The 15,796-nt window shown below is 37.5% G+C and overlaps 1 protein-coding gene across 3 annotated transcripts in view; it reads left to right on the forward strand.

Moving 5' to 3' along the window:
• CORIN (corin, serine peptidase) overlaps positions 1–15,796 on the forward strand; it is a 278,248-nt gene that overhangs the window by 155,932 nt on the left and 106,520 nt on the right. For all 3 annotated transcript variants that reach the window (XM_073012425.1, XM_073012424.1, XM_008017472.3), the window contains exon 6: positions 10,478–10,591. In XM_073012425.1, the coding sequence (XP_072868526.1) occupies positions 10,478–10,591 (114 nt within the window). The remainder of the gene's footprint in view (positions 1–10,477; positions 10,592–15,796) is intronic.

Consider the following 15,796-nt stretch of genomic DNA (forward strand, 5'->3'; position numbering starts at 1 on the left):
ACAATGGAAGTTATCTGATTATTCTGGGGCAGTTTAAGCACGAAGGGCCAGATGTTCGGAAGTAGCTCGGTTTTCCCAATTCTACCTTGACCCGATGAACATGTGCTGTCACTACCAGCTGCTTCATGGGAGCTGGTGGGTGGGGTTTGTGTGGTCGTGAAGGGAATGGAGAGTATAGGAGAGGCTCCAGCAGAGTGCTGACATAGGGCTTCAGAATCTTGGCATCCAATTGGAAGATAGTTGAGGTCCTACAGTACCAATATCCTGAAGATCAGTGGATTTCTAAAAGTGCTAACGCTGAGAAATACCTAATGTAGATGACAGGTTGATGGGTGCAGCACACCATCATGGCATGTGTGTACCTTTGTAACAAACCTGCACGTTCTGCACATGTATCCCGGAACTTAAAGTATAATAATAATCAAAAAAAGAATGCTAATGCTTTGAAATAGTCAAGTTATAGTAATCAATAATAGAGAGTAGGTAGGAAGTGATGCAATACATTCTTCATGGGATTGGAAGTGAATTTTTAGACATTAGGATAGAACTGTAATCTTTTTTTGGAAGATATTTTTCAAAGTTCTTTTCACGTAAATTTGAAACAAGTATTTTTTTTCTATTTCTGGTTATCAGGATACATAATATTGTAAAGTCATAGGCAATTTATTTTAGCTTTTAAATAGCCAATACATAAAATGGACTAAAAGAAACTATGATTAAAAATAAATTTGGTTAGAGTTGAAATGAAGTCCACAAATTGTTAACTTGTAAAATGAAATTCATTCAATTTGTACAGTATAGCCCAACAAATAAGAAAAATACTATGGGATGGCTCTTCAAACTGATTATTTTTCTTTGTTTATGTTTGTCCTAAGTCTGTCCATAAACGTTGTGACTGAGTTATGCATTTAAAAAAGGTCTAGAAAAAAATGTTAATGTATGTAGCTTTTCAGATACTACCATATGAATGCAAGAGACTATTTTCTTTCTAAATAAAATATATCTCCTTTATTTCTCTTAGATTTATATGCAATTATTTAACTCTTTTATAGAAGCCATCCTGTATTTGTTTAAAATTTGTCAAAGGTAGTTTATATGTTGTTCCATTGTTATCACTTCATGATTCATAGTGACTAAATGCAAAATGTCACTTCAGACAGCCTTATAATTGGGGAAAAATCTCAAAAATAAAGTATTATTAAACACAATTTTTTTTTTTAGAAACTAAATGTTTATTTCCTAAAGCAAATTCAGAAGGTAGCACCTTCCAAGAAACCTAAATAAGAAATTATCTTTGAATTTAGAAACATCTGTGTGACTCATTGAGAGGCGGGTAATAAGCACAAAGTTTAAAAATTGTCCATGTTCTTTAGAAATCTGAAGTTATGTTACTGCACTTCTGTTCAGGAAATGATAAATAACACAATCATGAGGTACATCTTATTTTCCAACGATTTTAAAAAAATGCTTCCGGGTCATATTTAGGACTTTTCCCTTCCTTCCTTCCTTCCTTCCTTTCTTCCTTCCTTCCTTCATTTCTTCCTTCCTTCCTTCCTTTCTTCCTTCCTTCCAGCATTGAAATGTAATTAAGATTCTTTAGATTTCTGCTTGGCAGTCTGTTTCTAGCAGTCTCTGATCATAAAGCTTGGCTTGCTGCTTTTTACTCTGCCTTTAAAAAAAACTTTCTACTTTGTTTAATTAGATTTAAAATCTACTGGGTAGGATTTTTTACTGTGATTGTACTTGAAATGTTGAATGATGACATTGGAATGTTTTCTAAACTCTATTTACATTCTCTCTCCTATCAGAGTGCCACCAGTTACAGATCTATTCTGTTGTTTCTTGACAATGTTTTAGAAAATATTATAATGACTAATGTTTTTTACAGAGTAATAGCTCTTCCATCATCATGCTGTTAGGCAGGCAATAAGTATACTTAGCTCTTATTTTTAGGAATTTAAGCTGAAGGCCAGATGGCAAAGATTTCATTGAATCAAAGCATAGCTTTATTTCAAAGGAAAAAAAATGAACCAATGAGTTGACTTAAGTTCAGGAGTTGTTTGGGATTTTCTCTGAACATTTGTTTGACAGAGACAGTTTCTCACTAATTAAAAGATAAATAAAAGACATCAAAGAATGTTGAATGAAAGAGTTGTATTGTTGTGAAGGGACTGATTTTGCCTTGTCTTTGCAGCAAGGTGAAACCTACAGCCCATAAAAGAAGATATCACCATGACATTGCCTTTTTAGAATATTGACCTTAAGAGCACCTTAAGGGCATTTTTTTTCAGCAGGCATTTACCAACCACCTGTCATATGCTACTTTTCAACAAAAATGTGTAAGTTAAAAGGTACTATTGGAGACCTTTGCATTCTTTGTAATGAAGGAAACATCAGTACAATAGCACAATCTACTAAGAAAACAACAACAACAAAAAGTGTGTTTTCATCTCTACAGACTCTGGAAAGGGAAAACAACATTGAGGAGGGAAGGATTGAGAAGAGATTGTGTCGGGTCACTCTGGTTGGGTGGCATGGAGAGAAATGTCTGGAGGGTGGAGGAGGAAGCAGGGAGATGTAGGAGACATACCCTAAGGCTTTGGCATTCCCATTATATAGCAGAGACCAGTGCTCACATGCTTGTAGAAGAGGCTGGACCTCCAAAAGGAATGGCTGTATGGGGCATCCAGGAAAGCTGGACCCTAGGGACCATGGCCCTGTACCCTGGCTTGGCACAGACACAATGGCACATTCTGTCTAGCAGTCACTTAAGGACTTAGAGGCCATGAGCCTCTGGCAGTTCTCTGATGAATGAAAGCTGGAGGTCCTTCCTTTGTTCTTCCAGGTTCCATGTAAGCCCCTTGGATCTTGTACCATCCTAAGGAGGGAGAAACCCCTGAAAAATGTGCCTGAAAGATTTTTCTCATCAGCTTTTTGAGTGGGGAAGTATGAATTTATTTTATTTAAGAAAATAATGTGGCTTTTCCTGTACCCTGGTGTAACAGCATTGAATCCACACACTGTACACCTTCAAGCAGGGCTATTCTGAGTTCAATTTGAGGGTCTAGGTGTCATGTTTTACTCTGAGTCTTCATGTTCTATACCTTTCCTGAGTCCCCCTCTTCCCCTAAAAGTCACTCATTCTATGTTTCATTTCTCAAGTCTAAGTATAATAAAAGCTAATGATAACATAAAGCTAAACAGTCTGTAATTACATTCGGAACTAAGTATTCAACTGAACACAAAATCTTAAGGGTAAAGGAGTTTTTAAACTTGTTTTTGACTACAAAAGCCCATTTTTAAAGAAAATTTTCCATGGACTCAAATGTATAAAGCAGCCAACAGTAGAGCTCTTTGGTTGAAATGGAGTAGGAAATTGAATATACCCCTTTAATCCATGATGTGGCCCCAAAGCCCCTTTCCTTGCTAACCTTGAGTTCTTCTAAAACCTACCATTTTAACCCAAAGTATGGGTAGTGTGGGTGTCAGGGGTGGAATGTTAGACACATCATCGCAGGCCAGTGGGGAAGATTATTTTCCGTAGGAGGGCCATTTGTTGTCCTACTAAGAGCAGATGCCACTCATAAGCCAGATGTGTCTGTGGGCTTGAATGAGCATCCCACTATAACATAGAGGGATTTTTATCCTGCATCAGTAGTTTATTCTCCTAGCAATGAAAATAATAAAGTTGTAAATATTCATTGCCATTGAGAGCCAAGAAATAGGAACAATCATTTAGTCATGCTCCATAGATACCTCCTATTTTCAGTCTTCATTTATTTATCCAACAGATATCTAACTTGCACCTATAATGTGTCAGTTCTATTCTAGACTCAGGGTACAGCAGTAAGAAAACCTGACAAAATGCCTTTCTTCAAGGAAATTACATTCTAGAAGGGAGAGGGAGACAATCAGCAAACATAAATCTTCTGTGAATATAAATTATGTGAGCTGTAATAAAACAGTTTTGTTTTTTAAAGAAGACTGCAATTCTGATGGTCTTGGGCATTGGCACTATTAGAAGTGGTTAGTGTAGTGCCTCCCTACATTTAATAGATGTCTAAGAAAAGAGTGAGAAGGATTGCTTAGCTTGGAAGACAGATACTTCTTCTGAGGAAGCCACATTTGATGATGGGATTAGAGGGACAGAGAGACATAGATTGAGTTAATTTTTAGATTGTAAGTATATTCTTGATGTGGATGATACTCTGTTTTCAAAAGAAAGTTTGAAATTTCTCAAGCTCCTAGATATTCAAGGATGGTCATTGTTGATATGACCTGAGCCAACCTATAGTCAGAAGTTAGTACGGTCAGTCATATATTGCCTAACGATGGGTATACATTCTAAGAAGTGTGTTGGTAGGCGATTTCGTCATGTGCGAACATCAGAGTGTACTTACACAAATCTAGATTTAGAACATACTACACGTCCAGGCTGTGCAGTCTAGCCTATGGCTCTTAGGCTGCAAACCTGTACAGTATGTTACTGTACTGAATACTCTAGGCAGTTGTAACACAATAAGCATTTGTGTATCTAAACATATCTGCACATAGAAAAGGTACAGTAAAAATTTGGTACTGTAATCCTATGGGGCCACTGTTGTATTTGTAGTCCATTGTTAAGAAAAATGTTGTTAGATGGTACATGACTTGTACATCCAGCATCCTCTCATGTCTTAGTATCTCCACAGCTACTCGATAAATAGACTCCCAGCTGCTATCCCTACTTCTTCCCTTGTACCCCTAGAGTCTATTTCCAACACAATAGAGCAATCCTTTAAGAATTTCAGTCAGATTATGCCACTCTTTACCAAAAACCATGTAATGACTCTTGTGTTAAAGTTACAAAGTCCTTACAAAGACCTGCAGAGCCCTGTGTGTTTGGACCTTCCCTCCTGCTCGGCCTCATTCTTGTGCTTGGTCCCTGCTCATGCTGCTGTAGCCACACAGGTCTTTTTGCTGATCCTGACACCTGCTGGGCAGACTCTTGCCCAAGGAACTTGCACTAGCTCTTCCTTGAATCTTCCTGAGACTCCCTCGCCTCTTTCAAGTTGTTGCTCAAATGTCAGCTTGGAGTGAGGCCTGCCCTGGTACCCTAATTGATATTGGGTGCCAATATTAACAATATTAATATTATTACCCCACTCCTATACTCTATATCTGCCTTACTCTGCAGTACTCTCTTCTTCATAGCACTTATTAACATCTTGTGTGATATACAAGAATTTTAAAATTATGTTTATTGATATAGCTTGTCATTCTAGAGTATAAGCTTCCCAAGGCAAGGGAGCTATTCTGTATTCAATAATACATAATACAGAATAGTATTAATTGTTCTATAATAATTAATTATTATAGAATATATAGAATAATAGTTATTCTGTAATAATACAGAATGCTAAATAAATGAGTGCATAAATCAGAGGGAAACACAAGCCTTGCAGATGGAGGAAGGCATGTGTTATACCTCCAATTCCTCAGGAAATAACTTAAAATATGTCATTAGATATTTCTGTTTTCCAAAGGGTCTTCTCTATACTGTGCTTCTAATGGATACTCAGCCACCTTTTCAAATTTATCTCTTTCTCAGCACAGTGCCCAGTGGCACCAGCTCCTCTTCCTCCTCATGGGAATTCTCACTGTTCTTATGTTTTATTTTTATTTATTTATTTATTTATTTTGAGACAGAGTCTCCCTCTGTCATCTGGGCTAGAGCGCAGTGGCATGATCTCGGCTCACTGCAACCTCCGTCTCCGAAGTTCAAGTGATTGATTCTCCTGCCTCGCCTCCTGAGTAGCTGAGATAACAGGTACATGTCTCTATGCCCAGCTAATTTTTGTATTTTTATTAGAGATGGGGTTTCACCATGTTGGCCAGGCTGGTCTCGAACCCCTGACCTCAGGCAATCTGCCCGCCTCAGCCTCCCAAAGTGCTGGGATTACAGATATGTGGCACTGCACCCAGCCCTTCACTCCTTTTGTACTCAGAGCTTCCAGACCCTCATCCATACCTACCGAAATATCTTAATTTCAGCCAAATGAAGGGCCTTCCACGTAATATGACTCACCTCCTCAGAAGGCAGGGTAAAGTCCATGTTGGGTTGGTTGAACACACTCTTAGATTTTCTCTCTCCTCTCTCACCTCTTGTCTTTTACCCCAATCGTTTTACCAATCTGTTGTGCCCAAAGATACAGTGCTCTCCCCAAGAAGTATTCTTGTATCAGCAGCTGAAAGATTACATTCAGTCTTTTTCATTGAATGACATAACCTTGTAAAAGGTAAGGGCAATAGTGGTTTATAGTACTTGATTTCGAGCAGCATGGAGAATGCAGCGCTGACAGGCTCTCAGCACAGGCCCACGTGATGTGCAGAGCTGGGTCAGCTTTCTCCTCCGAGGGGGAGTTGAAGCTGAGCTTTTGACTTTCAGCAAGGGCTCAAAGACAGGGCAAGTAAGAGCAACATACAGTCAGTGGCAGATTGGTGGGTAATTTTTGAAAAGGACTCTAAAAGTTAACAACCAGAATAATGACAGCATTTGCCAATAATATTGATACACAGACAGAGAGAGCCTAGGAAGCTGGAAGCAGTTGCAGAAAATCTCAGGGTGATTTCAGGCTAGGGATTATTATTTTAGCAGTCCGTTGTCAGAGACAAGAATACTGAAAAGAGCTGATCATCCTTTGGGTATGTATTCTTCAAGATCTGTGTCATTCTGAAGTCCACGGGATCCATAATTGTCCCTATCATCTGGACATGTAAACTAGCTTTTTAGGCCATATAACTTTATGTACTGCTATTTTTGCAGCAGTATTAATTAACTGTCACATGTGTAGTGGAAGTCAACTTTCGCAGTGAAGTATCTTTACTTGGTAAAATTGTCTTCATCAGATGATGATCAGTAGAATATATGCTCTATTTGGGGATTTTGTTTGTTTGTTTTCTTCACTGCTGTATTACCAGAGGCTAGAATAGTACTTTGCACATAGTAGACACTCAGTAAATATATATTCAATCAATGAATGAATGTTCCAGTTATCAATCTGCCATTGATTTAAATTCTAACATACACTTCTTAGAATTATAGATGATGTTAGTGGAAATAGTTTCAAGATTGTATAGCATGACTTCTCAGGAAATCTCCCTTTGTCATCCTAAGGGGCCACTCAAAAGCCTGTTGGAAAATGATTGTTATAAGACAGTGATATTTATGGTAGAAAAATCTCTACAGAAACCTGATAAAAGCTCTCTCAGGGTGTTCAAAAAAGGTAGAACTGACTTGGAATGTCATCTCATCTGGATCCAATTCATTGCAAGACAGACATTTGTTTTTTGTTTAGAGAGAAAAATAAAGACAATGTTGAAGTTTTACTCAAATCTAGTGTCCTTAAACTGGCCGAGTATCAGCCAACTACACTATTGCACAAGCACCAGGAACAAGGAAGTGGGTGTGGCATGGAGGATTGGGCCTGGATCCTAGCTTGGGATTTGGGATGTTTTTCATCTTCCCCTAATTATATGGCTTTGGTCCATTTCAATGTCGACCTCATGACACTTCATTTCCTTCATTTGTAAACTACCAAACAAAATATGTTTGTAGTACTTTATTAATTGAACATTTTATAGAAGTGGAAATTCTGAACACAGGTTAAGAAGAAATGAAACAGAAAGATTATACAAAAATTATTCTAGTTTTATAAAAGTAATATTAACTACCAAAACTGTGAACTTTCAAAGAAAGAACAAGAATAAAGTAACAATTTATGATAACCTAAAACCAAAGACAGCCACACTTCCGGATAAGGAACCACACAAAAGAAGTCAGTTTCTGCTGAATCAGCCAAGACAGGGGATATCAATAATCAAAACAGTGCAAGCTGTGTTGGGTTTTAAATTTGATCCAGATTTGAGATGACCTTATGCAAGAAATGGCTTTACTGGAGTCAAATATGTAGGGCCTTAAAATCTAGAGGTTAGGAGCTATTGAATGTTGAGCTTTCAGCTCCATTTCCTGAGGAATCATTAGAGCCATAGGTGGGGAATGCAATAATAATTCTTGTGAGGCGTTGCAGCTGCTAAAATGCAGACATATGGAATTTTTGCACTCTCTAGTATAATACAGAAACAATCTCACAATAGGATAAACACTTCTTTCAAACTTTCTCTTAACCCTAGAGAGAGGATATTGTACAGACTGGATGGGTAAAATCTTAGTATTTTGGTTTTTCATTTTAGGTCTGGTTTTCTATGAATCGTTTAGGAGTCTGTAATTTGTAGCTATAGGAGTGCACTCCTGTGCGGACACCATACTAAACATGTTGAATATTTTGGCAGTTGAAATCCATAGATGTAATTTGTATTGATACTGAAATTATGGACTACAATGGAAAATTGGGCTTTTGTTGTTGATATTGTGAAAATGTTACGTGAAGTAGCATCATAAGAAACTTACCAGATCAACTAATGCATAATGTTCAATGAGTTGAAATGCTGATTTCCTTGATAGTATTGGGAAATAATTCATTAATTTTGTTTTTTTCTGCTTTATGGCAATATATTCTTCTATTAGGGATTTAGGTAACTTTTTCCATTGAATCGAGAACCTCCTGAGTGCCAGCCACTGGCTGGGTCCCAGGAACATGGGTTGGAAATATATTAATCGAGAACCTCCTGAGTGCCAACCATTCCGCTGGGTCCTAGGAACATGATGGGAACTATGACAGACATGGGCTTTACTGACTGGAGCTTTCAACCTGTACTTTTCTCTGTTTCTATTGCTGAGTTAAAATGTTCCATATTCCTGGATTCCCTGTAACTAGTCAACAAGGTTCATCTTATCAAGGAATACATACTGCAGGGAATGGTGGCAGTGACCAGGCAACTCACCACACAGCCGACATACACACACACACACACACACACACACACACACACACACACACATGCACAAAAGCTTTGGTGGAAGGGGAGAGAGAGACAGAAGGAGATTTTTGAAGGTTCTACTTAACTTTTCTTGATGGCTGCAGCACACCAACAGGGCACAAGTATACATATGTAACAAACCTGCACATTATGCACATGTACCCTAGAACTCAAAGTATAATAATAAAAAAATTAAAAAAATTAAAAAAATAAAAAAATAAAAAAAAGAAGGAAAAAAAACTTTTCTTATCTGAAACTGGAGCTCATAAAAAAAGTTACTTTTTTCTCAGCTAAAAAGATAAAACATCATCATTGTAAGAACATTTGTAAAATACAGAATACAATACAGTAAAAAGTAAGTTACTTTAATCCTAATACCAAAGATAATATACCTCTCCCCATGCCAAACTGTATTTTGTTTTCTAGGACCAGTTGGTGTTTTCTCATCTCAAGTAGCTTGAACTTTGTCCTAGGACATTAAGTATTTTCTAAAATGTAGTTTTCAATGGCTGTAATAGTATTTCTCGTTATTTGGTACGGTGGTATCAAAATTTATTTAACTAGCCCCTTAATATTGCATAGTGGTTATTTCATAGTATCCTCATTTTAAACAATGATGGTTTGAACATCATTAAACATAAAACACATATTCATAATGATTTCCTTTTTATGAAGTCTGAGAAATAAGGTGATTGCTGAGTTAAAGATTATGCACACTTAAAAGGCATTTGATGCACATTACCAAATATTTTTTATCTTAACATCCACTTGGTTGAGCTGATTTATCCTTTTATTAATGGTCTTCCTGAAAAATTTTCTATCTTTTTGTCTTAAATTTATTGTCTACTGTAATTCTGAAACAGTGGAGTATTTATTGCATTTTGAAAAGAAAAAGAACACCAAAATTTTAAAAGCATAAATATAAAAATGTAACTGTGTTAAGTAAAAAGAAATGAAAATATTATTAGCGAATGCCATTTCCTATCCCTTATGTGAAAATAGAAGCTGACATTTTAACTGGCATTTTCATTAAGGTAAGTAAATACGTTTCAAATACAGGGCACCCGGTCTCTCTGCTGTGTTCAAACACACATCCATTTACTGACTCTGTTTTTACTGGAACTTTCTCTGTGACACATAGAGTAGCTTTTAAGAGAGGTAGAGTTTTTAAATGTTGTTCAATTAGTAGCACTGTACTTTGACATAATTTTGAATTATTTAGAAAAATACACCCATTGGGTATTCTCCCCACATAAATTGTGCAATTGATGAAGCTACTCTCTTACTCTCTAAACATGGATGCCTCACTCTGCAAGCCCACCAGTGAACTATTTCCTGCTTTCCTCATACAAGCAAGCACTCTTTGTATGATTTCCAGGTAATTTTCCAGTTAATGTGCTAGGATGCCAAAGAAAAATTGGTGACAATAAAACTGAGGGAATTTGGAAACAAATCTGTTGAACAGCAAAAGAAGATTTTCTATGTATTTATCTTTTGTAATCTTAAAATTTAAAAAAAAATCTTATTCTGACATTATTTCCTGCCCTTTTTTTTTTAGTGCTCTGTGGAGGGGGTGAGAGCTTTCTGTGTGCCAGTGGAATCTGCATCCCCAGGAAACTGCAATGTAATGGCTACAACGACTGTGACGATTGGAGTGACGAGGCTCATTGCAGTATGTGACAAGCTGTTTGGGGTTTGTCTGAGTGGACAGGGATTCTCAAATCCTGACAATCATTGGCATTTGCGTAGACTTTTTGGTTTGCCTTTCTAAAGTGAGCAAACATGTTTATCTTACCCCAGAATGACAGCAGCATGTTTGCACACCTTTAAAGGCATGGTTTATTAGGAACTCAACAGGTAGACGCTGCATTGGAACAGATGAGGGATTGCAGCGTTTTTGCACAAAGTGGTTTAAATTGGGAGAAGGCTTTGGTTTATTTTGTTTGGGTGAGAATTTTCATTTTTGTTTATGAGTATGAAGGTCAATTTTTTTTAAAAAAAGGATATTTTTATAACAATGTTTTCACCCTAATGATTTTTAACTGTCATGACACAGTAAATACAAAGCCTTTTTTTTTTTTGAGACAGAGTCTTGCTCTGTCGCCCAGGCTGGAGTGCAGTGGTCGGATCTCAGCTCACGTTTTTTTTTTTTTTTTTAATGCTTCTTCTAAACCTGGAGATAGTCAATGGCACTAACTGTTTAAAATCCACTAATCAGTAGATTCCGCCTTATGTGTCCTCAATTTATTCCCCATTGATTGGTCATTTTGACTTAATTGGCCAGAGGTTTGTCCAATATAGATTCAGATTTCAAGTTGTTTTGCAGTTACAAACTGGAAAGAAGAGGAAAACCATCCTGAAGAAGTACATTGTAGTAAGCAAAGCTGGTGTCCTATTTGTTCACCCCTAGTATGTTAAAAAAAGAAAATAATTACACTGTGTAATCTGTATTCAAAACAGAACTATATGCAATTAGAACACTATATGCAAGTGTTCTAATTGTTCTTTAAGGGTTATATAAACAGCCACAGTTAGTATGGCAAGAGCTGTGTTTCACTCCTCATGGGAATTGCCAAGGTGTTGTAAGTGCTTGAGAATACTGATCTTAATTGAAAAATTCTTTTGGTCTGTTTGCCAAACGGACCAACTCATCTTTCCTCTGATGGGCTAGGATGGATGCTCCTTTGTCCTGTTGAATGGCAGAACTACTGAATGGCAGTTTATCATGGTAACATTTCAGGTCAGTGTTCCCAAACTGGTGTTCCATATAGTATCTGAGTCTGGAATAATGCTTGAAAAAAAATAACTTTGGGAAATACTCTCTATCAGATCTGCTTCTTAGAGGGTTAAAATACACATTTGTATAGTAGAGGTTCTGAGAAATCCTGCAGTTTAAAAAAAATATGTTTGCCTAACTTTGTATTTCATCAGAATTATTCTCTCATGTGAATCCTCACCTTTATTTGTTCATTTATTCATGCATTTTTTATTCTGCCTAATATCTAGTATCCCGTGGAACTTTAGTTATGCCACGCATATTTCAGGAAATGTTCTTTTCAGTAAGACATTTGTGTTTTACAACTTGGAATTTTCTTTTCAAAACAACGCATGGCACACAATTTTACATAAAAAACATTTTTATAGGCTGTATATTTACACTGGGAAGTGCTGCTGTGGGCTTAGCAGAAGATACTGTGCAAAGCAGCCAAAATAGGGATCTTTAAATAATTCAACGTAATTTTATCCAATTTATGGGATTTGGTAGAATCTCTAGCTATTCTCCCATTGTGGCCCATGTTATGGCATTGTTCAAATTCTGCATGTGCCTGTATCTCCTGTGGTGGGCCAACTATGGTTTTATCATATGTTCCTCAATTGTACTGAGCATTGCACTCCGAACCCTGTAAGTGATTTCTGCTGCATTTGTTAAAATTAAATTTGAAGGGGTTAATTTTCCTAGTCAACAATGTGTTACTGTTCTGCAAGGCATTTACCAATGTCCAAGGGGCTGAAACATTTATTAAGGAAAATAGATATGGCCCTTTCCCATGAACAGACCACAAAAATGATCTGTTTGGTCCATTGAGGAAATACATCCCTTCAGAAAACTTCTGTATGAAAACACAGGCATCGAAGGCTTCATATGCAATTGTTTTTGACCTTACAAGGACATCTGCTTTTGAGCTTTAACGTTAAGTGCTTGTGGTGTTTCAGCATGAGTGTTTATGGAGGGTGCCATACTCCTGTTGTCACTACCCTGTGGTGAAGGAATAGTATAAGTCTGAATTAGGCCTTGGGTGTGAATCAGAGTGTGAATGCAACCCACAGATACTCACGAGAGGAGAAGGAAGTTTTGCTGTGTGTTCTCAATGAGGAGCAGAAGAAAATGCCTACTTTCTAGGGTTTTCGCAGGTAGGCAAGAAAGAGGACTGCCAGAGGAGATTATGCTTCTATGGATTAGATGCAAAAATGATCTCTACTAAGCACTTGCCTGCTTTTATAAAACATGGGTCATATTAGGTGGCCTGTGTAGTTCATTGAGTTGTTAATTTCCTTTTTAGTCAGGTTCAAAGGAAAGGAGAGAAGAAACTTATTATTTGTGAGTTACCTAATAAACTATGCTAGAAGCGTTTACCTACATGCTTCGATTTAATTATCAGCAGAGGAAGTGTTATCTACCCGCTTTGTACAGGTGCAGAGACAGAGCTTAGGGCAATGAATAAATTTGCCCATGGTTTGCTAAATGTGAAACCCAGTCTTAAATGGTTCAAAATCTAATGCTTTTTCTTTCCCCTGGTCTGCCTTTGACTTGTCCTTGTCCATAAAAAAGTTCAGATTTAGTGAGATTATACTCTGATCATTTATATTGTAGGAAAATGTTTTAACTGATTTTGATGTATTACAGCTTTCAGAGGTAATCGTTTATTAAAGAGCACTCCAGGTATCTGTGACTACTTACTGACTTTCTCCCCTAACTGGTTTTGTCTTGTCAATCTCTTCTTAAGTATTTATTGAATGAAAAGATTTCCAAACACTGAAACAATTTTAATGGTGTAGCAGAAAAATTTTCAAAAATCAGGAAAATTTTAGAAATGTCTGTCTCTGTGGCTTTAGGCAGGCCATTTCTGTAACCCTGGCTTTTGGTATCATCATGGATGGCTGCATGCTGGCCTCCCCAGGAAGCCCCACCTGCAGAGATTTTGATTCAGTTTGTCTGCAGTGAGGACCAGGCAGCAGTACTTTTGTAACGCTCTCCAGGTAATTCTAACAGACAGCCAGACTTGGAAGCACTGGGCTAGAAGGTGCTTGGTGTCTCTTTTGTTGTTAAGATTCTATAATCTTTTGAGTCTATAACAAGCTCCTAGAATAGTGCCTGGGACGTAGCAAGTGCTTAGTAGATGAATACTTCTTAATTTTAAATTGGAAACTCAAGTTGTCACAGTGAAATAGCTGCCACAAAGTTCACACACTTTATGACACATAAAAACCACCATCAAATATTTTTCAAAATCATTTTCTGTGAATTTTGTGTAAAATTTGTTGACTTATTTTTGAGGATGGTGGTTATCTAATTGTACACTGAGTGTAATACAGTGTAGTAATGACTACTGTAAGTTCTTGAGTCAGGCTGCTTAGGTTTCGAGCTTACCATTTCCTGCCTCTGATAACTTAGGCAAGTTACTCAACCTCTCTGTGCCTCAGTTTCTTCTGTAGTACAATGGAAACAATAAATAGTGAATATCTCTCAAATTGTTCAGAATAATGATTCACTGATTATAAAGCATATAGACCAATGTCTTGCATGCAGTAAGTCTCAAAGAGCACTAGGATTTGTGGTCATGACTGTTGTCACTGTTGTTATCTTATTGTTCCTCCACTCCCACCCAGCACCTCTTGTTACTAGGTGCAGAGAATGGCCACTGGAAGTCATGAGGACAGCTGATGATGTCAGCTGATACATGTAAGGGAGACAGAAACACTAAAATATGCACAACAATTTTAAAAGCAGCACCACGTGAAGCTATTTTCGAATGGAGGCAGCATAAACAGCACAACATAAAAATTATATTCCAAATGATGTGTGAATCATCAAAATGGCTGTATCTATAATAATCTTTCTACTAAGATGTAGCTGCAAGTAAATGCTAGAAATAGTTTCATCAAAATTATAAAAAAACTCACTCTATGCTAATAGAAGAAGTATTAAATGTTTGGAAATTTTACTTTTTGTATAGTGGCAATCTGATTATACTGAATCAATCAAACTATTGAATATTCTTTAATTCCTCCTATGTGTGAATCATGTTTTAGCTACCTAGTAAATGGAAAGATACTGTTAAGACATGGTTTCTTTCTTTATGAGGCTTTTAGTCTAATCAGGGAACTAACATATATACATAGAAACTATTAAATATGCTTTACAAAAAAATTTTTTTTTGAGATGGAGTCTCGCTCTGTCGCCCAGGCTGGGGTGCAGAGGTGTGATCTTGGTTCTCTGCAGCCTCCACTACCCAAGCTCAAGCAATTCTCCAGCCTCAGTCTTCTGAGTAACTGGAACTACAGGCATGAGCCACCACGCCAGGCCTAATTTTTGTATTTTTTGTAGAAACAAGATTTTGCCATGTTGCCCAGGCTGGTTGTGAACTCCTGAGCTCAAAGTGATCAGCCCACCTCGGCCTCCCAAAGTGCTAGGATTACTGGCGTGAGCCACTGTGCCCAGCCTAAATATGGTATTTTAAAACAATATAACACAATATCACAAAGTCAAAAAAAATTGACGTAAACAAGCAAACAATAAAAGCTTGCAGCAGGGAGTCCTTCTAGTAAAAAGAGTAGGATAACTAGAAGCTAGATTGCATAGAGAGCTGATGGAAAAGATGGGATTAAAGCGAGGCTTTGCACTCAGGTGGTGTTTGTATACTGTGCAACATGATTTTCAACTCTCTAGGTGACATTTTACAATGCATGGAGATTTTTTTTATTGTCACAACTGTGGGAGTGGAGGGAGGTGTTACTGGCATCTAGTGGGTAGAGGCCAGAGATGCTGCTAAACAAACTGCACTGCACAGGGCAGCCCCCAACAACAAAGAATTACCCAGTCCAAAATGTCAATGATACTGCTGTGGAGAAACCCTTTTCTAGAGCTGGAAGCCAATAGTAGAAAGAACTCAGAGTCAAGAAGCCTGGTGCTTCTCGTGGCTCTGCTGTAAATGAGCTGAGCAGCAGTGGACAGACCATGTAACTCCTCTGGTCATTTCAGAATGAGAGGGTTGGATGAAATAACCTCTGGTTCTTTCCATATTTAATCTTCCGTGGGTGGAAAGTGAGCATCCGTACTTGCATCTTGAGTTGAGGCAACACATTCATGTTTATAGTC

This window comes from Chlorocebus sabaeus, chromosome 27 (assembly GCF_047675955.1).
Source record: "Chlorocebus sabaeus isolate Y175 chromosome 27, mChlSab1.0.hap1, whole genome shotgun sequence".
Classification (NCBI taxonomy): Eukaryota; Metazoa; Chordata; class Mammalia; order Primates; family Cercopithecidae; genus Chlorocebus; species Chlorocebus sabaeus.